Source organism: Toxorhynchites rutilus, chromosome 2, assembly GCF_029784135.1.
Source record: "Toxorhynchites rutilus septentrionalis strain SRP chromosome 2, ASM2978413v1, whole genome shotgun sequence".
Classification (NCBI taxonomy): Eukaryota; Metazoa; Arthropoda; class Insecta; order Diptera; family Culicidae; genus Toxorhynchites; species Toxorhynchites rutilus.
This window is the reverse complement of record NC_073745.1, coordinates 293149427-293176786: the sequence shown is the minus strand read 5'-3', so window position 1 is coordinate 293176786 and position 27360 is coordinate 293149427. Positions and strand designations below refer to the sequence as shown.

The following is a 27360-nucleotide window of genomic DNA, read 5'->3' as shown; positions in this document are numbered from 1 at the left end:
AATCAAGAAAAATGTCCACGTGGACAACAGGGGGAGGGGTATGAAAATGTCCACGCTTGTCCACGGAGGGGGAGGGGGGAGTTTAAAATCGTGCTTTTTCTGTCCACGTGGTATGTGGACAGCCCCAAACGTGCCAGCTGTGCCAATCTGTGCCAGCTGTGCCAACCGTGCCAAGTGTACCATGGCACAGCTCTGTGCCGTACCAAATGGTACAGAATTTTGTCGTGCCATGGTACGTGCCGTGCCAATGGTACACGCATATTAACTGTATTGCAAGTTTGTACATCATTAAAATTGAAAAAAATAATGTAATTTATCAATAATACAGGGGTGTCCGTCTTTCCCGACTTTCCCCTATATCTCTTGAGGTGACTGCATATTTTTTGCTGTAACTTTCCAACGAAATCAAATATCGAAAAGTTCTTTTAGGACATTTCTGAGGGGATAAGATTCCCAAACAAAATTCGATTTTTTCAACTTTCCAGACCGGGGTCCCTCTTAAGCGTGGTTTTTTTTATAGAACTCAGATCATAGAGACGCACAGTACTGCACCATTTGGGAGGCGAGCAAAGTGTAAACACGAGCGAGTCATTGCATTGCAACACCAAATCTCGCCGGAAAACCTGCCTCTAAATAAACAGCCATTTGTGCAGCTTCCAACGCTACACTGTGCATTTGCGTGATGTACGTTTAGGGAGATAAATTCATCTAGAAGCACGTATCACATTCGCTCGGAGCGTTGGGGTTGTTTGGACTATTCATCAATTCGGAAGAATAACACCCGCTTGCAAGAATCAGTCATCTTGAGGTGCGGGAGAGGGAGGAAGCTTTCCGCATCATCAACAGTCACCGTGCGCGGTTAAAGTGTTTTCTCCCCCACATCAGAATAGAATCGCAAATCGCGCTGTAATCTACGAAGTACTTCCACAACTGCCTCAATCCGGATTTTGTTTTTTCGGACTTACGAAAAATTGGGAGAGATTTTGTTTGTTGTAGTGTTGTGCTATCACCAGTGTCTCCCGTTGGGATTTAAGAATCGTTTTGTAGTGTTGAAAGAAAAATTCCACTCCATGTCGGTACAAATAACTAGTCGCATGTTGTTTACTCGTCACAATCGGCGTATGCACTTATTATTTACCTCTCGTCTGCTGTCGTTGCATTTGTCCTGCGGGGTTGTTGTTGTTTGTTTGGATCTTTCCGCTGTGTCTATCATACCGAACAGACTGGACTGCATGAACTTATCTATCGAAGTTCCGTCGCGATTCTCGTGGACACTGGTGATGTGTGTAGTGCACTACACATCGGCTAAATAGAGGTTTGTGTTACAATGTAACGATATTTCGCTAGCACTAGTGATTAGTGTGATTGTTTGCCAGTACAACTGGAAATACTAGTTCACATTTGTCCGGAGGTAGCAACTATTTGCCAGCTGTCTTTCGCTGTAGTTATTTATTGGATGACCATATTTGTTGAGGGAGTTGATAATAGCATACATAAAACAATGAATTTATTTCAGCTTGATATATTGGGTCATTTTTAAAGTATCCGAGGTTTTCGTTAAATTTTTGAACATTTTTTTTCTTATTGAAGATTAATTTTAATCAAGTATATATTGGTCATTATTTTTTACGACGTTTCATTATTTTCGGGTAATTTCATTATTCCATCAGTGTAGTGGTTTTTTTTTTTTTTTATCTTCGCTTATTTTTCGTCGGCCTATTTCCGCCACTTTAGTGCCAATCACCGACATCAGGGAGGCGACTCCACCTGTTCCTACCTATCAGACTCAACAACTCATGAGCCGGGCCAACTTCTTTTACTTCCGCTCCGAAGGAAGACGTAACCAGAGATTTTTCGCCTCAGAAAATCCCAACGACGCCAGCTGGGATTGAACCCAGGCCGATCGGATTGTGAGGCTGTTACGCTAACCATACAACCACTGGCGCCGTCTGTGTAGTGGTTTGTAGCTCTTGTGGTTTTTCGACGAAAAACTTTTTCATGTGATATTTTACCCATTTTTCATCACCAACGATTTTCTTCAGAATTCGGTTTTCGGTTTTCTTCTGAAGGAAATTAGGTTAACCATGTATCTTCGCATTAATTCATCATTGAAACAATACATAACTACTTTTTGTCGCATGTACACTTAACCTTTTCAGCAATAATTTTCTGGCTTGAACAGCAATAGACTAAAAAAGAAATTACCACGAAAATTGTTTGACTGACAATCACTCAATCATAAAAGAAATGCGTCATTGTTTTCGATAGGTGCGAAATGCGAACCCTTGCTGCATTTGCAAAATGTTGTGAATAACATTTTCCACACATGAGAATAAAGCTGATAGCGAGTGCTCCCTTGCTGAACCACATCAAATCCATGTCAATCGCACGAACACTTACTGATATGGGATCCGATTACATCATCATCATCATCACCCTAGATTGAGTAGCTCCTCTCGAAATCAATTGCGTGGCGTTATCGATCGATCGTGTGTAGGATGTTTATTATTTTTGCAGCAACACCTAATTCGAAACTTGCCGCAGAGATGGATGTAGTCATCCCCGGCCGGCGCAACGGAAGTAAGGGCGGCCTGAGTTGACTGTTTTTCCAATCACTATCATCCAATTGAAACGTTTGGATAATTTAGAAATGGGTCACTTTAAAATTCGTGTATTTTTTAACCATTCTTTCAACATTTTTTAAGGACGGTAAAACGTGAAATCATTATATTTCGTATAAAAAAAGTGAAAGGAACCGCGATTCCATTCATACCACACTATTGGCCCTCCGGAGTGATTTTGCTCTTGACCCATGCCATGCACCAAAAAACCAAATTACAAATCTGGTTTTAGCACAAAATTGAAAACGTTCAAAAACGTTAAAAAATTACTTAATTATATTTAAAATATTTTAAATTTTCAGTATTATTATGTTTTTTGAGATATCTCTGCAGTTGCTTACCCAAACTTCTTTATCTATATACAATCGAATGGATAATTAAATACTTGTTGGAAGAGCCGTGGGTAGACCTAGATTTCATTTGGTAGTTTATGAGAAACAGGCATTTAAAAAAACAGGTGAAAACAGCGTTGTCACGTCACAAAAATAGAGCTTTTCTTAGTTTATCAGATGAACCTAAGTTCAAACATTTTTATACTTGGGTTTCTCTGAGAAAACAATGAGTGTCAACAATACACAAAATTTGGTTAAGATCGGTCCACAAATACAGGAATACAGGAGTATCAACTGTCTCAAGAAGCTGTTGTCACGTCACAAAAAATATATGATTCATTCCAGCGTGACGTGACAACATTTTGACTCACTACAGACACTTTTTTTACGTTTTCATGCGTGACGCGTGATGAATTTTTGCAATAAACGACATGTATTGAAAAAATATCGCCAGTTAGTCATATATGCGATAAATGTTTTGTGGTATATTTTCTTCCGTAACATGTTTCGTTCAAGAAAAATCCTTTTTCGATGACTGTTGATAGACGCTTCCGGAAATTGTCGCATGTACGTTCTACCATGTTTCGATTCATAGATGTAATCACCTCCATGATCTTAGCATTGAGTGACCGAAGTGTGGTGTGAGGCGTTTTATTGATATCCCGCTTGACGACGCCCCACACAAAATAATCCAAAGGATTTATATCGGCACTGCTAGGGGACCGAATTTCCTTCTCCCAAAACTCCGGAACATTTTCAGCAAACCATTTCATCCTTTTCTTGGCATTAGGAGCAGGTGCTCCTTTTTGTTAGAAGATGAAATTACGGGCAGCAGCAACCTTCTTTCACAGGATTGATAGGACAACAACATCCTGCAGAACATAGAATACATCGGAAGTTATCAATATCAACATATCAATACATCCTTCATCGAAGAAATACGGGGGCATTACATCCCCTTTGCTGGAGACTACGCCTAGAATCATCGGAAACTTCGTTGACATGACGATAGGAACTTAACTACGATCTAATACAAGCCACCTGTTATTCTTTAGGTTCACCTTTTGCTGTTGATTTAAAAAAATCATCAGAGAAAAATTACAGAATTAATATGATAAGTACATATTAACAGAATTACAGAATTAATATGATAAGTATAATAACACAAAATTAAACGATGTTGTAGTAAAATTGAGAAAATTTCCCACAGGAATCATCAGTTGGAGAATATTTGGCAACACTAGACTTTTTGCTGTTTCGGACTGTTGAACATGAATGAATTATTGAATTAATGTCAGTTCCGTTTCAAAACATACAAAAGAACTTTCCTCTATGTTTTGTCAACAATAGATGAACGTAGATTCCACAATATAGAATATAATTTAGTCTTGACTTCCGGTTTTCTGATTCTAATACACTGCGTTTAGCAACTATAGAACCACTCATTTTTTCTGAGTTTCCAGAGATATGTAAGAAGTCGGTTGAATTGAAGTATATAGTGTAGAGTACAATAACTATCTTCATTTATAAAACTGGCCATTTCAACTTTATTGTTGTGTTCAGGCCCGAAACATTAAAAAACTAAAATTCCAGTGTTTCATAACTATAGAACCAGATGGAAAAACTATCACTTCTTTAATTCCTTCAATTCTTCATCTTCAAACTTTTTTGGCGGTCTGGAACGTTCTTCGACTACCAAATCAAAATTATCACTTCCAAACCATGCAAACCACGTCTGACACGTTCGCTCAGTTGGAGCATGGTCACCATAAACTTCCACTAAAATGCGATGACAATCGGCAGCTTTTTTTCTTCATATTGAAGTAATGAACTAACACTCCCCGCAAAAACACTCTCGTTGGTACGAAATTCGACATATTCGAAATGGCAAAAAACTATGTTGTTTACGCTTCAACTTTTTTATTTGATTTTGATTTGATTTGTTTCACTGGAATAATAATCAAGTTACGCCATCTGTTGTAAAACCAAAGAAACCTACCGAATGAATGAAAAAAGAAAATATAGTTTTAGTTGAGCAGATAGTGTTTGAACGAGAGGGAGATAATGTTAGAGTGGGAAGAACTTCGCGTTAGAGCGACTCGTGTGGAGTTAGATGCGAAAATTAAATGCGTTCCCCTGGTAGTGAGTACCGCTAGATGAGCCAGGCTTGTGCGAACCATTGGTGGCAAGCACCAGAGTGAATGTGTTCAATAATCACGATGTGCAAAATCGGTTAAGGACCATCCTGACTTTTTCCAAATAAGGCATGTCGTGTACTGCAGGCAACAACTAATTCAATTTATATAGTTTATTTTGATTTACATACTATAAGCAATGTTTTGCAATGTTTCGCAATCTAAAATAACGTTGAGCTCATTTTCCATACAGGTTTAAAATATTTTAAATTTGTTTTGGAAGCAATGAAAATGCAAAATGGTGCTACAACGCTACAATGAAGAGTACCAGAAAAAAGTCACCATATTATCAAATTGTCAGTGTTGCGACACCTTTCACCTGAAAATTCGGTAGGAAGCACCGTTCCTGGGATACAAAGGGGAAGGGGGATAGTTCAAGACCACCGGTTGTGTTAGGACCACCTTCCCCTATAGGATGGACTTTTAGAAGGGGAAAGGGTGATCTCAAAGGGAAGTGAGAAGTATTCAGAGTAATAAAATAAAATAAGTAAAAAAACTTTTTAAGTTAAACGGTTTAATTGTGATTTAACATAACAATGTACTAAAAGCTAGAAAATAATTAGGCAAGTAGCAGTTAGCAGTTATCACATCTCTCTTTCATTAGTCTAGGGCATTGATAAGACTAAAATAAAATACAAACACGATCTCGTACGACAATTCCACCTTTCTATTTAAAAAAGGACTTGCAACGCCTGCGCATGCAACGGTGCAATACAATAACCTCAGTTCGAATGCTCGCGAAAACACACATTCTCTCTATATATAAAAAAAAACCACCCGCCAGAGTCAACTTGTCTACCAGCGAAGGGCGAATGCCCGATTCGACATGCAGCGAGTCGTGGACCATCCATGTGTTCCCGCAAAAGATGAAATGCGATCCCAACTAACCGAAGAGCATAAACAAAAACGACAAACGCAAACGTAATGCAGGAAAAAGCGGATATTGCTCGGTATGAAATTTTATTTGAATAAGACCTTGACTTTGACGCTGCAAAGTAATAACAACGACCAAAAAACAACAGAACGCGTGACTCAGCATCGTGGCTCTGAATTTATGGCCGGTTACGTCGTAAACAACACGTCGCGCAGCGGGTCATCATCGATTCAGGTATGGATACCTACGCATTCGTGTTGTCGTTAATTAATCAAACAAATTATGCAATATAACAATTATTTTCTAAAGTTCTTATAGCCGACCTATGGAACGCATCGACAAGTAACTGATCAACGCCCACCAAAACAATACTTTTCCGAGCCATTTCCAAAGGTGATCGAAGCTGGAGTCGATCAACATTAACCAAAATACGCTCGGCTCGGCTCGGCTCTGGTTCGCACCGGCTGCCCAACTCGATGAATATGCATTCGAATGTACTTTAACTTTTCGCGAATTAATATTCATTAGACGAAATTTTGGGAGAATTTGAAACTTGCAATCTGACCGCACGACGGATTTATTTTTCGGAGACTTTGGACGGAACGGCGCGATGAATATTTGATTCGGACAACAAGTGTGCAGAATGGTTGCGGTTCTGGTTTCTTTGGGGAGAAACTGCCGGGACAACACAACATTTCCCAGACCCATATGTTTTGTACACGTTGTAAACCCCTTAGCGTATTATTTAATACGTCACATCACAAATCTCTTGATTTCGCTACACTGCCGAGCGTTCTAGCGCCCTATGTTATGCAAATACACCACGAGTGAGACTCGATGTTGAACGCGAGAGGGTGAGGATGTGGTTCTTGACATAAGACCACGACTTTCACTAAGGTTGTCAAATAAGAAAACTTATCACGCTCTTATGAAATATTTTTATCGTCAATAACTATTTTTGCTGCAAAAGGATTCTGATGATTTGCCTACCAATCGAATCGGAAACTAGATAATATTTGTTTGATATGAAATACGTTACAATTACTTATTCTGTAAAAACACTTGAGAACTTGAGAACATTCCCGTTTTTGTATATTTCTGGATTAACTTGAGTGGTTCTATAGTTTTGAAACGGAATGTATTAGTTGCTCATTATTCACGACAAGAGTAGAGCCGGATTTAGACGTTGTGAGTTAAGTGCGATTCACATACAACATCCACGTCACGTTCACGTTCCGTCCCGTCACGTTGCGTCAATTATTCTTCCAAGCAGTTCTTATGCAAACATTCACATACACCGGCAACGGGAACTTCGACTTGCCGTTGCTGGTGTATGTGAATGCTTCAATAGGAATTCCATGGAAGAATAATTGACGCAACGTGACGTGACGGAACGTGAACGTGACGTGGAAGTTGTATGTGAATCGTACTTTACTCGGTAGCGAGTAAACGTCAATCGATACGAAGAATTACGAACGCACCCATACCACGAAATTACGAAATTTGACATTTGATTTGTATGTAACATCCAACCTCTCACGCAGGGATCACGAGTTCAATTCTCACTCCCAAAATTCTTCCAAAAATGGAAGTAAAAGTGACGAACCGCCGAAATGTTTTGTAAGTCACTATAATAAATCTCTCACTTTCAATTTGTATGGAACATAATTTCCTTGCATTTGGATGTATCCTGCGGCTTTGAGTCGTTTAGAAATAGCTTGTCGAGTTACTCCCAATGATTCTGCAAGCTCCGTTCAATATGCCGACTAGAAGAAACAAGGATCTGGGTTTGGGATTCACAATTTATTGTTTAAATTTTGTAACCTATCCCAAGGTTTACAAGCTAAAATTAAACGCTTGGTGAGAGTTTCGATACCAATGAAAAATAACATATTGTTTGTAAATGTAGATAGCAGCACAAGAAATAATTGAATTATATAAAATAAATTAAACAAAACAAAAACAGAAACGTATTTCGCAAATCTAATTGAGATTCAAATCGAATTTCAATCAAATTTCAGCTTGCAGTTTCGACAGGGCCGGTCTTGACGAGTTTATACGGTGCGAGTAAACATAAACAAAGAGTCGGCCTAGTTAGTTACTGCAATATAGCTACTCAAACCGTGTGAACGAATCATGCCAGTTAGTGCCATGTGTGATCTCGCACACGCATCCCTCAAAATGTCAAAAACAGCATTTAGCGTTCGAATCAGGGATGCCAAATGTAAAGAAATGTCTTCATTTCGAAGATATTTTTAAATATCCGAGGATATTACCAGATTTGAAAATTATTGGAAAAACAAATAAAACCCTCATAGGTTCTAAATGAAATCGTTGTTAATTTGTTTTGCACGCTGGCGTGGCATGCTTTCTTTTTGAGATAGTTTTTTGAAAATCTCTAATATTAGGCTGTCAAAAAAGTCCTGCGGTATTTTTTTTGAATTTTCATTTGTTCATAAAATTAGTTACAATCATCTGTTTTAAGTCAAATATGCGCCGTTTTGTTCGATGACTTGTTCCCAACTAGATGCCAACTTCATAATATCTCTGTTATAGAAGCTCGCTTCCTTATTGGCAAAAAACTCGGATAGCCAATTTTCACAGGCCTCTTTTGTGGCTAACTTCTGACTACCTTGCTCGTTCGCCATGGACAAAAACAGGTGGTAGTCACTTGGTGCAAGGTCCGGACTATACGGCGGATGCAAAAGAACCTCCCATCCGAGCTCCCGGAGCTTCTGGCGCGTCACCAAAGAAGTGTGTGTTCACCAGCCCAGTAGCTGTCAAGTCAGCTACTAGCAACGTATAAATGGGCCTTCACGTTTCCGCATGGTAATGTCCATCTACACTAGGTATTTTTCACTGACTGACCGGTGCTCCGGCTTCCTTTGCTTCCGTCTTCTGCTTTAGCTTCAGCGGCAGTTTACGATCGCATAGCGCTATCAGACGACAGGAACCATGCTTCCGTTTGATGCTCTCATTCTTCCTCAGAAGTGTAATAATATTATAGATACCGGAACGGGCAGCGACTTTGGAACCGCACAATAGCCGCACCGCTGTGTGTGGTTCATCTCATTTACATCCATTATCGAGTCCCCATGGTGACATGTCATTGCAAAACCCGCGCAGGAGAGCCGCCTAGTATGTTCTTACGCTTACTAACGCACGGTCGGATACATTTATGTGGATATCGAGCCATTCAGGGTTCCCCAGGAATAAAGTAACATATTACCTTGCAGCATCGGGCCGATAATCGGCACTCTTTGCAAACCTAGTCCCTGCAGATAACAACATAACATGAGTGATCAAAATGTTCGAAGAAAGATGGACCCAGAAGTGGTACGTAACGGACCGAGATAGAACCTGAGAATTCAGTCTACGCAACATTGAGTCGGACTCTTCTGGATTGGAAGATCCTTTCGGGGTACCGCGGAGTACCTGAAAATAGATTGGACAAGCGGCGTTCGCTAATAACATGGGCAAAAGGAGGGATGACTTTCGAATTCAGTGTCGTGTTCATAACTCAATAAAACGTTTCTTCATTCGGACTTTTTTACTAGTTCTTCAAATAAGCCAAACGTTCGAATGCGGAATATGAGGTGCTACATAGTCCGATGAAACTGATTTGAATCCTGTATGATTTATTTATGATCATAACAAATAAAGCCATTAATGATTTGATTAAAGGTAAACGTGGACAGTGGGTAATAAATATAAATCCTTATGGCACAGATCATGTTACTGGAGAAATTTTGTGAACGTTTTACTAGAAGACAACATTCGTGTTGTATGGACGAAAACTAGACCACCGATGAAATTCGTAATCCATTTAAATCAAGTGACGTAGCGAAGAAAGGCGCTACACAAAATGTCGTACCCTTTCAGGCATCAGCGAAAGCAACCAAATCTAATATACGAATCAGCAATGCAAATTAACATGAATATGCAGCAGACTAGAAACCAAATTTCTCATGTTCGCAAAATACTGAATTTATACGTGAATAATCCAGCTCGTTAGTTGAGAGTGCAGTTCAAAATTCTGGCACACGCCAGAACGGGCCACAATTCAAACTAAATGCGATTACTTTTTTTCTCAATAAACTCTAAACAGAAGTGGTTATCAAATACAACCTTCTGCCAGGTGTTTACACGACCGATTACTCATAGAGGCCGGCACTGACCGATAGCGAAACCGTATCGATGGCGGGGGTAAATTATGTAAATCAGGTACTGCCGCCGACCTGCTGTGTCTGTTTGTACCGTGTTACGGTTTTTGATCGTAGCGCATTCTTGACCTGCAAGGAATGACAACGGCAATCACAGCCATCAAATGAATCAACAGGAAATGGCGAGCCACGCCACTGCTAATCTTTGCAAATTTATTCCTTCTGCAATCGCCCGACAGTCGGTGAAGGCTGAATTGGATTGGTGGAAACGAAATATGTCTACAATTAATGTATTCGAATAGAAATTACTAATCACACTTGTGAATACGGAACAGAAGATTGTGTGAATATCGGATACAAACGCCCAGGGATCCGTTCACTCATACTCCACGAAGATATGGCGTCGCCTCTATGATGGCATGTTATGAGCGATAGTCTATCACCAAAAACACCTCGGGCCGAATCCAAACCGGTACGCTTGATATGCGACACTAGTTGTTGACAAATCTGATAGCATCGCTCACGTCTGGCGAATAACCGCCGATCCAAACGATCGCGATCTGTCGATAGAATCCAATCCGCCGCATCTAATTAACGATTTGAACACATTATCACATAGAGTTTTTTATGTGCACACTGCAGACTAATCGGAACCATAAAAAATCAACAAGAGTTGGGGGAAATAAACTGGTTTGTTCCGACACAGACATATTTTGATAAGGAAAGCTTCGCCAGCTAACAACGAATTGTAAACAAGTAAACACATACGAGATAATAATGGAACTTGTTTTTATCATCCCACCGCAATATCAGTGAGTTCAGGTTTCAATAGAAGCTTCTGGATGTTGAAACAAAATGGGACTCGGGGTACGAATTGGGTGTGTAATTTATAATCCGGGTGGAAGCGTGAGGTCTAAGCAAAGCGCGGAAAATCGTTACACTGAGGCGGATAAACGAACGGTGAACTGTTGGGGAACCAAAACGAGTAAAACAGCCGTGCTTATTCAAGCAATTCAAAACTAATTCTATTTGCAATCATACAGATGTGGCTTATATATTAAAACAAAACAATAGGGAATAAACAGAAGGCACAGAATTCCAGCAAAGATACGGAAGGGAGAGATAGAGCAAAGATAACAATTTGCCAATTATTCTTTTGTTGGTGGACACAGTTCATTTCTTCTACTGCTGCTGCGAGTAGGGTAGCGTCGCTCATTCTGGTGCGAACATAATCCGCCCACCAAATTACGAGTAGGAATTTTCGACCCGTTTTGTCCTGGCAAGTACTCGTCACTGTCGAGAGGGAATCGTCGCAGCTTCCTGACGTCTTGGCGGAAGGTGTTGTTGCCCGTTTTAACCGAGACAACTCGGACGAGACCATCGCTCCCGGGGAAAAGCTCCAGAATACGTCCCAAGGGCCATTGCTGCGGTTTCTCGTGGTCGTCAACGAGTAGTACGAAGTCACCTACGGCAACATTGGGGGACGATGCTTGCCATTTCGCCATCCTTTGAAGCGACAGCACATACTCGGATTGCCATCGTGCTCGGAAGTCCTGGGCGAGACGCTGAACATAGTTCCACCTCGAAAGCGCGCTCATCTGCTGCTCGAGATGGTTGACCTCTGGGAGAGCGTCTAGAGGACGCCCGATTAGGAAGTGTGCGGGTGTAAGAGGTTGAGGATCGGAAGAGTTGTCCGAAAGGGCACAAATTGGACGAGAATTCATGCAGGCAGCAACCTGGACGAGAAGAGTGCTTAATTCTTCGAAGGTGTAAATATAGTTACCTCCAGTCTTGCTGAGAAACCCTTTCACAACCTTGATACCAGCTTCCCATAACCCGCCGTGGTGGGGAGATCGAGCGGGAGGAAATCGTTGACCTCATCGCTGTGTTCGGTAAAGTCGATCTGCTGGTAGAGTTCTCGAAGTTTCTTCGCCGCTGCCCGGAGATTCGTAGCGTTGTCAGAGTACATTTTGCTTGGTACTCCATACCGACTAGTAAATCGTGTGAAGGCGGCGAGAAATGCTGATGCACTTAGGTCCGAGACTGCCTCTAGATGCACTGCTCTCGTCCCAAAGCAGACGAAGAGCGCAATGTATCCCTTCGATGGTACTGCACCTCGGCGTCGACGTCCTACAAGGTTCACCGGACCGGCGTAATCAACACCAGTGATGGTAAATGGTGGAAATGGCTTCAAACGGTCCACTGGATACTGTCCCATCTGTTGAGTGATACGTGCTGGCAGGGCTCGACTGCAGATCACACAATCACGACACACCTTACGAGCAGCACTAATACCTCGCAGTATCCAGAACCGTGTGCGACAAGCTGCTAACAACGACTGAGGACCACAATGCAGATGCTCTTGGTGCTCGTGTAGCAGGATGAGTGACGTCAAGATTGAATGTCGAGGCAGCAAGATTGGATGTTTGTTGTCGTAGCTCAAATCCGATTGCTGTAGCCTTCCGCCCACCCTGGCGACACCGTTTTCGTCAAGAAACGGTTTGAGTTGGTGTAACGGACTGCTTCGAGTAACGCTGAGACCTCGTTGTAATCGACTGAGATCTCCGGAGAAATGTTGTTGCTGTATGTGTTGCACATATTTTTGCAGAGCGTAGTCGAGTTCATCTGAAGAGAGTCGAGAGAAGTTCCGGAACTCAGGGTACCTAAAACGAAGCATTCGGGCGGTCGTACGCAATAGTAGCTTCAGATTAGGATAAAATCTTTTCATCATTTCGTCCATAAATCGATTTTCGTACACTGCGATGCATGTCATTGCAGTAACTCGCTGCTCCCTTTCTATTTGTCGTTGTTCATCAGTGTCGAGATCGTCGGTTATAGTTGATGATTCACTGTCCATATACGATGGTTCCCAGGCGGGCCCATGCCACCAGAGAGGGTTCACCTGAAGCTGGTCAGGAAATGTGCCCCGCGAGATCAGATCTGCGGGATTGAGAAAGGTGCCTATGTGGCACCAATTGATGGACGGCACATGGGTAGAAATCTCCGCCACTCGATTTGCCACAAAGGTCTTCCACCTTGCAGCACCGCCGGCCAGCCATGCCAGGACCACTTTTGAATCGGAGAATGCACGAATCTCGTAGAAATCAGTAGGGAAGACAGCTGTTCTCACGTTGGAGATCAAACGAGCGAGAATAACCGCTGCACACAATTCCAGTCGTGGTGTAGTTGTTCTACCGTTACCGATGGGTGCCAGTTTCGACTTGGCGATGAGAAGATGCGACGAAGTGTTACCGTTGTCGTCCACGGCTCGTATATAGATGCATGCGCCCATTGCCACGTCGGATGCGTCGCAGTAGCCGTGCAGATAGAGACGAGACCAGTTCCGTACGCTGATCACTCTTCGGGGAATCTGAAAAGAGTTGAGAGACGAAAACTTTTGTACCAATACAAACCAATCATTGGTTAACTCACCGGGGGGAGTTGCGTCCCAGGCCACCTTCAGCTCCCACATGCGTTGCATCACCAGCTTTGCCTTAACGATGATTGGTGATAGAAGGCCAAGCGGATCAAATAGGCTGGCGATTTGCGACAAGATGATGCGTTTTGTGGGCTGAAGGATCTCGGTTTGTTGATAAGAGAAGTGGAACTCGTCACTGCACGGCTGCCATTGCATTCCGAGCGCCTTGATGCTTCCGTTCTCCTCGATGGGAATTTTCACCTCCAAGTCAGCTTCGGGAACGCCTTCCAAGACTGCTTCGCTATACGAGGCCCATTTCCGCAGGTGGAATCCACCGGCTGCAAATATTTCGGTGAGCTGCTCTCGTACTTCTTTGGCTTCTTCTTCGGACTCTGCACCGGTAAGGACGTCATCGACGTAGATGCCCTTCTTCGCCTTGCCAACAGCCACTGGGTATATTTGCTGGTAGGAATCGAGGAGTTGATCGACGCATTTCGTGGCTAAGTAAGAAGCGCTTTTAGTCCCAAAGGTGACTGTATTTAGACGATACTCCCTCAAGATCTCGTCCTTAGTCCATCTCCACAAAACTTTGAGAAAGTCACGATCGAGTTCGTTTAGCCAGACCATTCGATACATTTGCTTTGCATCACCAGCGAGTACGATTAGTGGGAAGCGGAATCTGATCGAAATATTGACCAACGAATCTTGAATAACTGGGCCACACATAAGTACATCGTTCAAAGAGAGACCGCTGGTGGTCTTTGCAGACGCATCGACAACGACTCGATATTTAGTAGTTGAGCTCGTTGTTTTGACCACGCAGTGGTGTGGGAGATACACCGATTTGTTGGATGTAGAAGTATCATCAACGAGAGACATGTGGCCGAGATCGATGTACTCACGCATGAACGCGTGGTACTCACTTTTGAGTTGTGGGTTGCGGTCAAGTTTTTTCTCGATGTGGTGGAATCTTTTTTCCGCAATTTGCCTCGACTCCCCTAGCTGGTTGGGATCGTGCAAGAAAGAAAGACGGACAACAAACTTGCCCGATTCATTTCGGTAGGTGTGTTCTGCAAAGTGTTGTTCGCATCGTTGCTCTTCTTCGGTGAGATGTTTAGATGCGACGGCATACTCCTCGAGTTCCCAGAACTTGCGTAGCTGCTGAGAAAGATCGTCTTCGGTAGAAGCCAATAGGCAAGTCGACACTTGAGAACCTCTCGATGTGTTCGGCTCTTGACAACGACCAGCAACCACCCAGCCGAGTTTGGTGTTTTGCAGTGTTGGTAAGCTGCCGTCGGCACTGATAGCAATTTTGCCAGGCTCGAGAAGTTGAAAGAAAAGTTCGATACCCAGTAATACTTCTACCTTACCCGGGCGGTGGAAGAGGGGATCGGCTAGGTGTATCGATCCAGGCATAGACCAATCGTCGATATTCGCCGGTTTGCCGGGCAACATTCTGGTGATTTTTTCCAATACCACGCATGATACAGAGGTGCGGTAATCCGAGCAACGAGAGGAGATGATGATTTCGGCACACTTGTCAGCGTGCGCGAGAGTGGAAAAAATGCCTTCGAGATCCATGTCGGCTGCTATCGTTTTGAGGCCAAGTTGTTTACAGAAGCTTTCACTAATGAAACTGACTTGGGACGCGCAATCCAATACGGCACGGCAGGCGTGTGGGCGTCCGTGGACATCCAAGACGTTGATGGCGACGGTTGCAAGCAGAACGTTGGATGTATCGAGGCAGGATGGTGAGTCGAGGGCCGAAATCAAGGACTGAGATGATGTCCCTGGATTTGCCTGGGCCGTGACTGAAGATGTTGGGAATGATGGTGGGCTTGCTGATGACGACGCCGGGTGTAGCAAGGTGTGGTGAGGTAAGCCACATTTCCTACACGTACCTGATTTACAGCTCTCACCGGGGTGTACTTTCAGGCAATTATTGCACAGTTTTTTCCTGTTGACGTGCGAGAATCGTTCGTTGTGGCTCATATGAAGGAACTTTCCACATTGGTAAAGATGGTGGTTTTGTTTGCTGCACACGTTGCAGAACGGAGGGTTCGTGGCGACGAATGCGGTGGCACCTCTCGATTGAGGCTGAGGCTTTGAAGGCTCTTTGAAGGGTACACTAGTTTTCGGCTTGGCTGGTTGTGCTGATTGAAGAGCAAAACTGCGTGACTCGACGAATTTCAGGAAACACTCCAGCGTAATTTCTGCCTCTTCCATTTCGGCAATCTTTTGACACCACAACTGTTTCGTATCTGGATCCACCTTTTCGCTTAGGATGAACAGGAGCCACGTGTTGCGGTCTTCTCTGTCCATCGCGTTGAGAGCACGAATAACCTCATCTGACACGTCATGTAGCGATCGTAGACCACTTGCAGAGGATGACGTTAACGTTGGCTGCGCCAAGAATCGCTTGATGTGCTGATTGGTGATCTCACGTGGTTTGTCATACCTGGCTTTCAGTTTTTGCAGCGCCGGTTGGTAATTAGCGTCCTCTATTTTCAGATGCGAAATCAAGGAAGCAGCTTGACCAGCGAGGTTCGTCTTTAGAAAATACAGTCTTTGACTGTTCTTCAGCGTTGGATTTTTGTGAACCAAGCTGTCGAACAGGTCAAAAAACGATTGCCACTCCAGGTAATTACCGCTAAAGACGGGCATATTCATCCGAGGCAACTTCAGGTCCGAAAATGAGGAGGCAGCAGCAGTGACGCCAGAAGAGATGGATGGGGTGGCCATATTGATCGACATAATGCGGAGAAACTCGGTCTGTTGGTCGGCGAGCTGTTTTATGACGTCATGCTGGGAAGATGATGATGTAGCCACGTGCTCTCGATTCTTCACCGCCTTTAGAAGCTTCGACAAATGGTTTTTAAGCGAAATATAACACCTTTCGAAATCTCCTTGTCGATGCACGGCATCTTCGTAGGCTTTGTCGTCTTCACAATGGTCTAAAATCTTCTAATGCACAGCACAATAGCCGGTCCACACCTCAGCGAGAGCGTCTAGCTCAGTCTGCACGTCCACTTCTTCAGCCACTTCTGGATTAATTTTTGCCACTACGTCGGAAATCCGCTTAATTCGCGGTTCGAGCGACTTACGTTCACGGAATAATTTATCCATCTTTATGGATTTCGCGCACTGTTTGTTCAAAAAGCCACTTATCTTTTAGTTCTCACACTATTGTTCTGCACGGCGATGCCAATCGGCAGAAGCACTCGGGGCACTGAGGCGGCGATGGGGCCGATTCACGGGCACTCGCGGTCACAGAAGGCACGGATCGCGGCGAAGTTTTCGCAATCCGGCTCGAAGGACCATATGGAAGCGTGAGGTCTAAGCAAAGCGCGGAAAATCGTTACACTGAGGCGGATAAACGAACGGTGAACTGTTGGGGAACCAAAACGAGTAAAACAGCCGTACTTATTCAAGCAATTCAAAACTAATTCTATTTGCAATCATACAGATGTGGCTTATATATTAAAACAAAACAATAGGGAATAAACAGAAGGCACAGAATTCCAGCAAAGATACAGAAGGGAGAGATAGAACAAAGATAACAATTTGTCAATTATTCTTTTGTTGGTGGACACAGTCCATTTCTTCTACTGCTGCTGCGAGTAGGGTAGCGTCGCTCATTCTGGTGCGAACACCGGGCTTCAGCTGCCTTCATCACCTTAAGCTGGGCTCAGAATGCCACGTTGTGCATCGCATGATGTCCGCTGTCCATGCTTACAGTTGGAAACACGGATCTTTCTCCCCGCCCTGTCATCCAGTTACTAGTGATTTGAAAAACAACGGAATGGTTGTTAGCAATTGTTACAAACGCACACTAAAGGGTATCCCACATCAAATTGCATCACGTAAAAAGCGCTGTAGAAAATTAACCATTGGGTATTTTCTCTTGAAAACTGATTTGGGTAGAAATAGTTTAGAATGTATTGTTTACACTGTATTTTTATCGCTGTCAGTTTTTCAAAAATTGGAAAAAATGGCGTCACCCGAAAAGTAACGTCGCGAATTGATTTTACGCAAGCATCTGGAAAATCCTCAACTCTCTCATCGGGACATCAGAAACAACTCAGAATCGTGCAGTCAACTCTGAACATCGAACGGAAGGAGAAATGCGGTCAGAATGAATGTTCAATTAGTGATCAGGATCACTAGCTTGTCGTGAAAGTGTATAAGCGGAATCTCAATGCTTCGGTCAGTGATGTGGCCAAAAAGTTGAATCTGTCCAAGTCTTTCGTTCAGAGAGCCAAAGACCGGTAGGGACTGCATGTGTACAAAGAGCAGAAAGCTTCAAATCGTGACGAACGTCAAAATACGGTAGAAAAGGCACGGGCCCGGAAGATGTACATCCAGATGCTGACGAAGCCTCATTGTCTCATCTCGGATGATGTGATGGATCATTTTTGTCGGAACATCCGAGTTGGCCTCTGCTTCTACCTTTCTTAACACTCATGAACCACACCGATTGGTAGAAATCATAGTTAAAGAGTTATACTATACATTACAATGCCGAAGTTATCGAAAAACAAAAATGTTATGTGATGAATGGCACTTGCAATTCAGGATGTCGGGACAGGGTCACTCTCCTCTACTGATTTGAAGACGACAACAATTGGAGAAATAAATGTATGTCTGATACCTATGAGAATATTAAATTATGTCACCCTTCAAAACTATTTTACTATCTACAGTTCCCACGCAAGAATGAAATGCAGGATCAATTAAATCTTCTCACAACAGAAATCAGCTAAAAATAAACACTTCTACGCAATAATCAAGATAACTCTTTTTTTAGATGGATTTACGATTGGCATAAAATGACCGCCCATATTTTATAATATTTTATGATCTATCAAGCGAAAACGAACATATTTTGAGTTGTTCGGCTGACACACTCGCTTGGTTTGATGAAAGTATGAAGCAAAACACTTGGAAAAACCGTCGGAAATAATACGAGCTAAACGGTGTGAAAATAGTCGAGCTACAAAAATAACCGAAACAGATTCGGACATTATCATAACTTATCATTCATCAATACCACGGACTACCGAAACTAGTGTTTGTTTGAGCACAATAAATCCGGTTTCCAAAAATAGAAACAAACTTAAGTATCCGTGGTTAGTGGAGATAGGTTAGTTTTTATAAGACACTGGAAATGAGTATAGGAGAAATGGGGGAAAGTGGTCACCCTAAGGAACATGCCCATTTCCTGTGTCCACATGCCACGACAATTTCCGGTTTTCGTAGAATATTGTAGTTCTACTTATTGTTGTTAGATTTTTGCGTGTTTTCTTGTCCAAATTTGTTTAAATCATTTTTGAAATAGTAAGTACATATATGAAATGAGCTAGGCCTATTCACTTAGAGTCATCATTGAAATTTTCTCATACGTACAAACATGTAGTATGAGAAACCTAACGTTTTTCATAACGCTTGGTTCTGGCTGGGGTGGCATATTTTTCCTGGGTGAAAACCACAAAAGGAACCCATTTAAAAGCCGAAGATGATGAGGTATATCTGATTTTGAAAAAGAAGATTGTCAGTAGTTATCCTCCACTGACCACTTTGCCCCGCAAACAACAAAGTGATTTCTTTGCGAAATAACTACTGAAATTGAACAAAATATCTGTCCACCTCTCCTGGAATATGTGAATAGTCGTCCAAACGGTTGATTTGTCGAAAATATTAGGTCAAATAAAACAAATTTCACTAGAAAATCCTTGAATTCGAAACGTACAAAACTACACTGAGAGGAATAATTAGTATATATTACAAATTCTTTAGTAATTAATACCAATTCGTTAGTCATTTTCTACCGTACTATTAATTCGTATATTTTACGCGAGTAAATTAGTAAATACAAGTGTCAACGTTTAATGATGTTTCCTTCGTTGTGTCCCCGTTTCATATACCTCCTATCCGATCGATAAACTTTTACTTAGTCGCGGCAATACATACACACACTCTTTACAGATGCACGGGCCAAAGGTTGTGCAGTCCACTGATCATTCAACAAGAGCCAAAGGTTGTACCGCTCATGACAACTCTACACGAACTGATGATTGCGCCGGCTAGTGACCATTCTATCCTGGATTCCTCGAGTCGAGAAAGACGCACCACGCTAGATATGGGGTACAGACTAGGGAGCGTTGCTGATTAATGGTCAGCTGCATCCCAATAGGAAGTAGCCCGTGTCGGGCACACGTATAGAGCATCGAAGACTGCAACATACCAATTATGAGAACACTTGTAATACTAACCTCGAGCCAACCGCGAGTAATCGGTTACATATTACTAACATAGTTGTAAGACAAAAATTGTCAAAATATTGGACTCCCGGCCCGTCAGGCTAACGCCACATGTGCCTTAATAAAAAATATATTTTGGAAAAAAAAAAAAGTGTCAAAACATGTACCAGAATATCGCGCCAACTTCGATCCTTCTTTCGGGATTTCGTGCCAACGCCCAATTTATTGATATCGGGTTGCATTCGTTTATTATACAATACAATAATGACGATATAGAGGTTATATTTTGTTCATTTATTTCCATCGAATAAAATTCCAACATAAAAAACTGAACACTTAAGCACTTGTATGGGCACAAGTTTACGCTTGCACAACTTGCAAACGGGTATACTTCCACGCTCGGAGCATTTTGCTGCTGGATGATTGGCATATTGGTAATGGATATCTGCGTTAGTATTTTGTTGCCGGTGCCGTCGAGATAGATATTCGGTGTGGCCCTTCATTTCCTTTCGGCGAAAATAGCTTCGCGACCGAGAAGAAATATAAATATATGATTATATTTTATTTAAAACAAACTGCTTACCTCCGAATTGTATTACTTTCATGAGGGAAATGGCGACTGCAAGCTTTGCTCTACACAATTGCTCAGATATGACAACACTCTAACTAACGTTATCAAGTAAAATTTACTAATCTCTCGTAAGAATGTATATTACATCTGACATTTGCTTTACGAAATTTTTGTAAAATGTACTAATAATGTGTGCATTCTACCAATGTATCGACTACTAAAGATTTGGTAGCTCCAGTTCCGAAAGATTTCTTCTAGTGTACGGCCGAATGTTTACCGAGGGAGCGATTTTTGTTTTTAATTATATTTTGACATGCGACAGCTCCACTGAAGTACAGGGTAACTCAAAAGCCATGAAATTCTTCAAACATAAGGTGACTATCAATACGGTGTCAATATTCAATAGTTATACTACCAAACAAGCAGGTGACCACTTTACCCCACGTGACCACTTTGCCCCCACTACCCGTATATGTTTTCAAACATTAATGCGATATGAAAATATTCTTATTCTTCTAAAATAGCGTTACTCTCGCATTACATCTATTACGTAGACACTTGAGACGGGATCAGACAACATACGAGTTGATTCTGATAAGGTAACTGTCAAACTCGGACCAGTTTCTGATTTTTTAACTCATTTTGGCAATAATCTTTGAAAAACACATGATGTACTCACTGTACATACTGTAGAATATGTTTTCATGACAAGGAATAACAGAAAAAAAACCAGTGGCAAAATATGTAACAAAGCTGTACTCTATCGACCAAATATTACTATTCATAAAATAGGGAAAGGTGAGCATGACCCGACCCCCTAAATCGCAACGACTATTCATTACATGAAATGAATACTGTATAACTCTTACTATTGGGTTGGGGAATAAGTTCATAGCGTTTTTATATTTCTTCTATTTTACTGCGATTTGTTGGATGTTTGGCGAAGGTATGTATTCATTCGATAGAACTCTTTCTGCTCTACAAAACCATGCTAATCGTATGTTTGAGTTATTTAATTTTTTATTAGTTTTGAGGCTTAGAAATGGAATATCAGGGAGGCAAAGATCAAATGACACTCAATGACACCCTCCTTTTGAATTCGATGAAGAACGTCTCAAATCACTTTTGAAGAAGAACGGTCGCCAAACCAGTCGTGAATTGGCGGAAAAAATGAACTGCGGCGAATATATATTGTTGATCAACTTATTGATATTATTATTGTTTGTTGTTTAACTCTCCTATACTCGCGCGAAAAATCGTTACTCGTATACTCACAGACTGTGCGTGTCTCTGTAATATTGCTATTGCGTATTTTTAGGCGTTGTTGGTTTTTGACGTAGGACTACGTCTAACCGGAAGATATAGGGGGTGAAATGGAAATCTAGGCACTGAACAAGTAGGAAAAAATGCAAGATTTGGAACGCTTATAACTCGAGCATTTCTCAATAGATCGCAAAGGTTTTTGCATCAATTGATAGGAAATATATCCACGCATCCATCATAACGAATAACATTTCATTTTTCTTGAGATAAATAATTGAATAAATGTGAAATATCAAGCATTGTCAAAATGCACTATGTGCCCATTTTTGATTGGTCCATTTTGTGCTTCTCAAATCGTACCGACCAAAACGGGCAACCAGAGCAGCAGCGAAATACAATGAAGCACGAATGGAAAGGAAAAAGAAAAAAATGAACGAAACATTGGTCGCGGTCTCACACATGCGTAATTCTCGAGCCAGCCAGTCAGCTTAAAAATCCCCGCTCCGCTGCCGTAACGATCATTCTCATTCAAACCGTACACCACATCGGTTCGCATCACAACAAATCAACAAACTAACCCAAGCAGCCATGTCTGGACATGGTAAAGGAGGAAAAGTGAAGGAAAAGGCAAAATCCCGCTCGAACCGTGTTGATCTGGAGTTCCCCGCAAGGGTAGCTAGGCCGAGCGCGTTAGTACCAGTGCACCAGTCCACCTAGCCGGCGTTATATAGTTTCGGCCGCCGAAGTGATCGAGTTAGCTGGCAAAGCTGCTCGCGACGATAAGAAAACCCACATTCGGTTCGGTGGACATCAAGACAACAGGCAGTTGCAGCGAGTGGCGAGTGGCAAACGCAATCGCAAAACGGCATCAGGTAGCAGAAGAAAAAAGTTTGTTCTTTATACAAACTGCTTTGGTGGCAAATCCAGAACAAGGCGGCATCGAGAGCGTTCGAAATGTTTTTTTTTTCAAAACCACGAGTACTAAGTTTTCTAAATTGGAACCATTCCATAAAACAAGGCGCCTTTCAGGACCATTAAACCTTCCAAAAAAGAGTTTAGGAAATACAGTTCAATGCTTTCTAAAACATTATCCAAAATAATAATAAAACACAAATTGATTTTTTCATAATTTGTTTGTCAGGATATGATGAGTATGTGAATTTGGCAGTTGTTCTGAGCTTATTGATTTTCATCAATTCTTAAATTGCTTCTAGATTGAAAGTACAGTAATTATCACTTATCTCGACATTTAGCTAATTGGACGGACCTGTAATGTGACATATTTAGTTGGACATTTTTGTAAACATAGAGTTCGGGGTCCAAATTATGACCCCACATTGAAAGTCGACACTGTACCGCTGTCATCGCAAATGTTCAATTACAGGTTAAAATTACCTCCAATCCGATACTGAGTGGTGGTAATGCGACGTGCCATTGAATGTAATTTACTGTAAAATATGTCACAAGCTGGATGGGAAGAAATTTTCCAACTGTGAAAGCTGTGGCGAGTGGCAAATGCAATCGCTAAACAGAAAGGTTTAGCCGAACAAGATGGGGATATCGAGTCATAACAAAACAATAAACTCTTTAGATTGAAGATAATTTTGTGATCCTGAAAAGGACCCTTTTTAGCCTGCATGTGAATCCAACGAGCGAACAAATCGTAATGAATGTATTTTTTTGCCATCGCTCCCTTTTAACGCCCATTCGTTCGTCTCGTTGGACTCGCCCCTCTGGCTGAGTCTGCCGATTTGTCTCTATCCTGTGAGTGTGTACCGCTAGAGTATAAAACACGTGGACCCCAATAAAATATCTTATTTTCTTTCAAACCGTAAACCCGTGTGGTTGTACGGCATCGGCATCGTGGACGTAACAAAGGAGGACAAGTTAAGGGAAAGGCAAAGTCTCACACGAACCGTGCAGGTCTCCAGTTCCCTGTTGGTCGCATTCACTAATTGCTCCGCAAGGGTAACTAGGCCGAACGGATTGGTGCCGGAGCACCAGTATACCTAACAGCGATTATAGAGTTTCGGCCGTCGGAGTGCTCGAGTTGGCTTGCAAAGCCTCACGACAATCAGAAAACCCGCATCAAGAACAGAGTAGCTTCGGTTCGGCGCTCATCAAGGCAACAATTAGTTTCAGTGAGTGGCAAAGTGTTTCTCCGGCACGTCGCATTAAATGTAATTTACTGAACAACATGTCACAAGCTGGATGGGAAGAAATTTTCCAACTGTGAAAGCTGTGGCGAGTGGCAAACGTAATAGCTAAACAGAAAGGTTTAACCGAACAAGATGGGAATATCGAGTGATAACAAAAACACAACACCAAAGGTTCTTTTCAGAACCATCAACATATTCATAAAGAGTAAACAGTAAACTAATCCATTTTTCAGGTAGATAGGTAGGTATTCACGTAGGAGAAGAAAATAAAACAATATATTTAAAATATGTATTTAACAAAAGCTGTCCCCTTTGTATAGTCCTACGTCACTCCGGTTATGTCCCCGACATTACCCACCCGTCTTTTATTTAAAGATAAAGATATAATTGAATGAAAAAACACCAGAAAATATTTTTATTTAACTTCATTCACTTTTAATAGTCATTTGATTCAGCCACCTCATTGATTCCCAGTCTGTCAAACCTATTAAGGTTAAATAATAGCTACTTTACGATCTTATTCCTAACCCAATAGATAAAAGATGTCGATTTCAATTCAAATCGATAAGTGTTTCATCCGATCAATTATTGAACATTAGAGGCGAATGAACTTCAAAGTTTAAAGTCTCTTAAAAACAAAGAAAGAAAAGAACAATTATTGAAGAAAAAAATTGAGCGAAACAAAGTTTGCCTGGTCTACTAATTGCAAATACAAGTTTAGCTTAACTAGAAATGTGCAATGTTGTAATAATAACCACATGAATTTAATAATAACCACATGCAAACAATTCAATTCAAAACTGTTTTTATGATTATTATATTTCATTATATTTTTTTTTTAATTGTCTATTGGTTGCATTAGTTTTGGAAATAATTGGTTGAGTCGATTATCTGCTGATTTAACAAGACTTCTTCACAAAAAAGTTGTTCATTTTTCCTTTGATTTTTATTGCGGAAAATAACGAAGAGAAGCCAAATAATTGTGCTTATTGTATTTCTTATAAGTAGGTTACAAAAATACGACCTTAGTCTACAAAGGCTTTGAAAACCAGAAAAATAATTTTTCTCTCCCACGCTATTTTCATTCATCGCACATACACACATCAAAGTACACTGAATTCTTTTTTACGCAACTGATGCGTGTGCGCAAAAAAATCACGTAATTTCGAACAAATCGCGTGAAAAATGTCATGCAATTTCGAGAGAATCGCTTAAAGAAAGATTGCGCCATCACCGACGCGCGCTCGTCACAACCCAGAGCTCTGGTTACCCGATCCCAACCAATGTAAATTGAGCGTAGACAGCATAAAACTACGGCTCGGGTAGGGCTCACGCATTATTTATTGTTTAGAATGAATATTGATGCAAATATGTTCAGCATTTGCGATGGCTTGTAGTCAATGATTGCGTTGGATAGTTCGTAGATGTTTGGATATCAACGTGGTCAAATATTTTCGACACACAACACGACAAGCAAATATTCAGTTTTTGGATGTCTAAAATATTTTTTCGATCTGTTTTTCGAACATGTCGGCACATGGTTAGGTTACCTTAAATATTTCAGTCAATTTTTTTCCATGTTCGATGTTTGACATTGTTTGCCACTGTTGATAATTGAAGAGTGACGATCAAAATAGTGTTTGTACAAATTTCAAACCAAACTTTATCTGTCAAAAAATATCGAATATTTGACCTCCGGGCAAACAGTGTGCGGCTACTAGTGATGAAACGGATTAGAGATGGGAAAAACAGTTCACTTTAATGAACGGTTCACTCATTAACCGTTCATCTAAGTGAATTAAGTGAATCAGTTCTTTTGAATTGTTCTTTCGCTCTTTCGTTCAGCGGTATTAAGAACAACATAGAATTTTAGCTTGAACCCAACATCAATAGACAGCTATTAATTGATATCGTTGGATTGGATAGTGTACGTTAGAGATGGGCAAACCGTTCACGAACGGTACGAAAGAACTAGTTCGCCGAAAAGAGTGAACGAACGGTCGTTCTTTTTCAAAGAACGGTAGTTCTCCCCACGAACTGATTGCGAGCGAACGGTTTGTGAACGAACTGATTCCGAAAGAACGGTTTGCGAGTGAACTGTTTGAGAGTGAACTGATGAAGAGTGAACGAACTGGTTCAGAACGAACTGTTTGAGAGTGAACTGTATGGGAAAGAACTGATTGAGAACGAAGTGTTTGCGGGCGAACTGTTTGCGAACGAACGAGTGCAGCTGAACTGATTGGTGCTGGACGGAATGGATAAATATAACGAGAACGCTTGAGAGAAAAATAAAACGATATTGTCATTTATGAGCAAAATGTATGTAACGCAGGGTTTATTTTGTTAATGTATACTTAATTTTGGGTTAAAAATTAAATTAGATTCTCGTAGTTTTAAAAGCAAAACTATATATTTTCAAGTCCATGTATTCTTTCAATTCCGCGTAACATTCATATATTTCCTGATTATCAGAAAAAAAATCTGGGGGAAGCTGGGGCGATTCATGGATTAGATAAACATAAAATATAGTGAGGGCAAAGTTTTTTCGTTGCTTTCAATTCATTGTTTGTGATTTGTTAGTTAGTGAAAATCGCTGCTGATTTTTTCCCCTGAATGAACATTATGAAATATGATCTTACATGGAACCTACGTGTTCAAATTATATTCAAATTATAACATAAACTTTGGTCGACCGATAAACATATTTTCACAAACAGTTTGCGACTTTTAAAGGAGAAGCAGCTTATCTTTCCTTACTGAATTTCAAAAATATAAATCCCATACGTACACTAGAGATGGGCAAAACAGTTCACTTTGATGAACGGTTCACTCATTAACCGTTCATCTAAGTGAATCAGTTCTTTTGAATTGTTCTTTCGTTCTTGAAAATGGACTTGAAAATATATAGTTTTGCTTTTAAAACTACGAAAATATAATTGAATTTTTAACCCAAAATTAAGTATACATTAACAAAATAAACCCTGCGTTACATGCATTTTGCTCATAAATGACAATATCGTTTTATTTTTCTCACAAGCGTTCTCGTTATATTTATCCATTCCGTCCAGCACCAATCAGTTCAGCTGCACTCGTTCGTTCGCAAACAGTTCGCCCGCAAACACTTCGTTCTCAATCAGTTCTTTCGCATACAGTTCACTCTCAAACAGTTCGTTCTGAACCAGTTCGTTCACTCTTCATCAGTTCTCTCTCCATCAGTTCACTCTCCATCAGTTCACTCTCAAACAGTTCACTCGCAAACCGTTCTTTCAGAATCAGTTCGTTCACAAACCGTTCGCTCGCAATCAGTTCGTGGGGAGAACTACCGTTCTTTGAAAAAAAACGACCGTTCGTTCACTCTTTTCGGCGAACTAGTTCTTTCGTTCGTGAACGGTTTGCCCATCTCTAAAACGGATAGTAGTTTGGCCGGATACCGGATACTGGATATCCGGTAAGCTTCGAGGTAGCCAATTATTTTCATTCAAAGTTACAAAATTTGGAACTGTC

At 41.3% G+C, this 27360-nt stretch overlaps 1 protein-coding gene across 1 annotated transcript; it reads right to left on the bottom strand.

The window, feature by feature from the left end:
* Nucleotides 1-11333: 11333 nt before the first annotated feature.
* On the bottom strand, nt 11334-16729 carry LOC129766969 (uncharacterized). The gene is made up of 3 exons (XM_055767565.1): nt 16598-16729; nt 12008-16462; nt 11334-11921 (listed from the first exon to the last, which is right to left on the bottom strand). The coding sequence occupies exons 1-3, from the start codon at nt 16727-16729 to the stop codon at nt 11334-11336; spliced, it is 5175 nt and encodes a 1724-aa protein (XP_055623540.1).
* Nucleotides 16730-27360: the final 10631 nt, after the last annotated feature.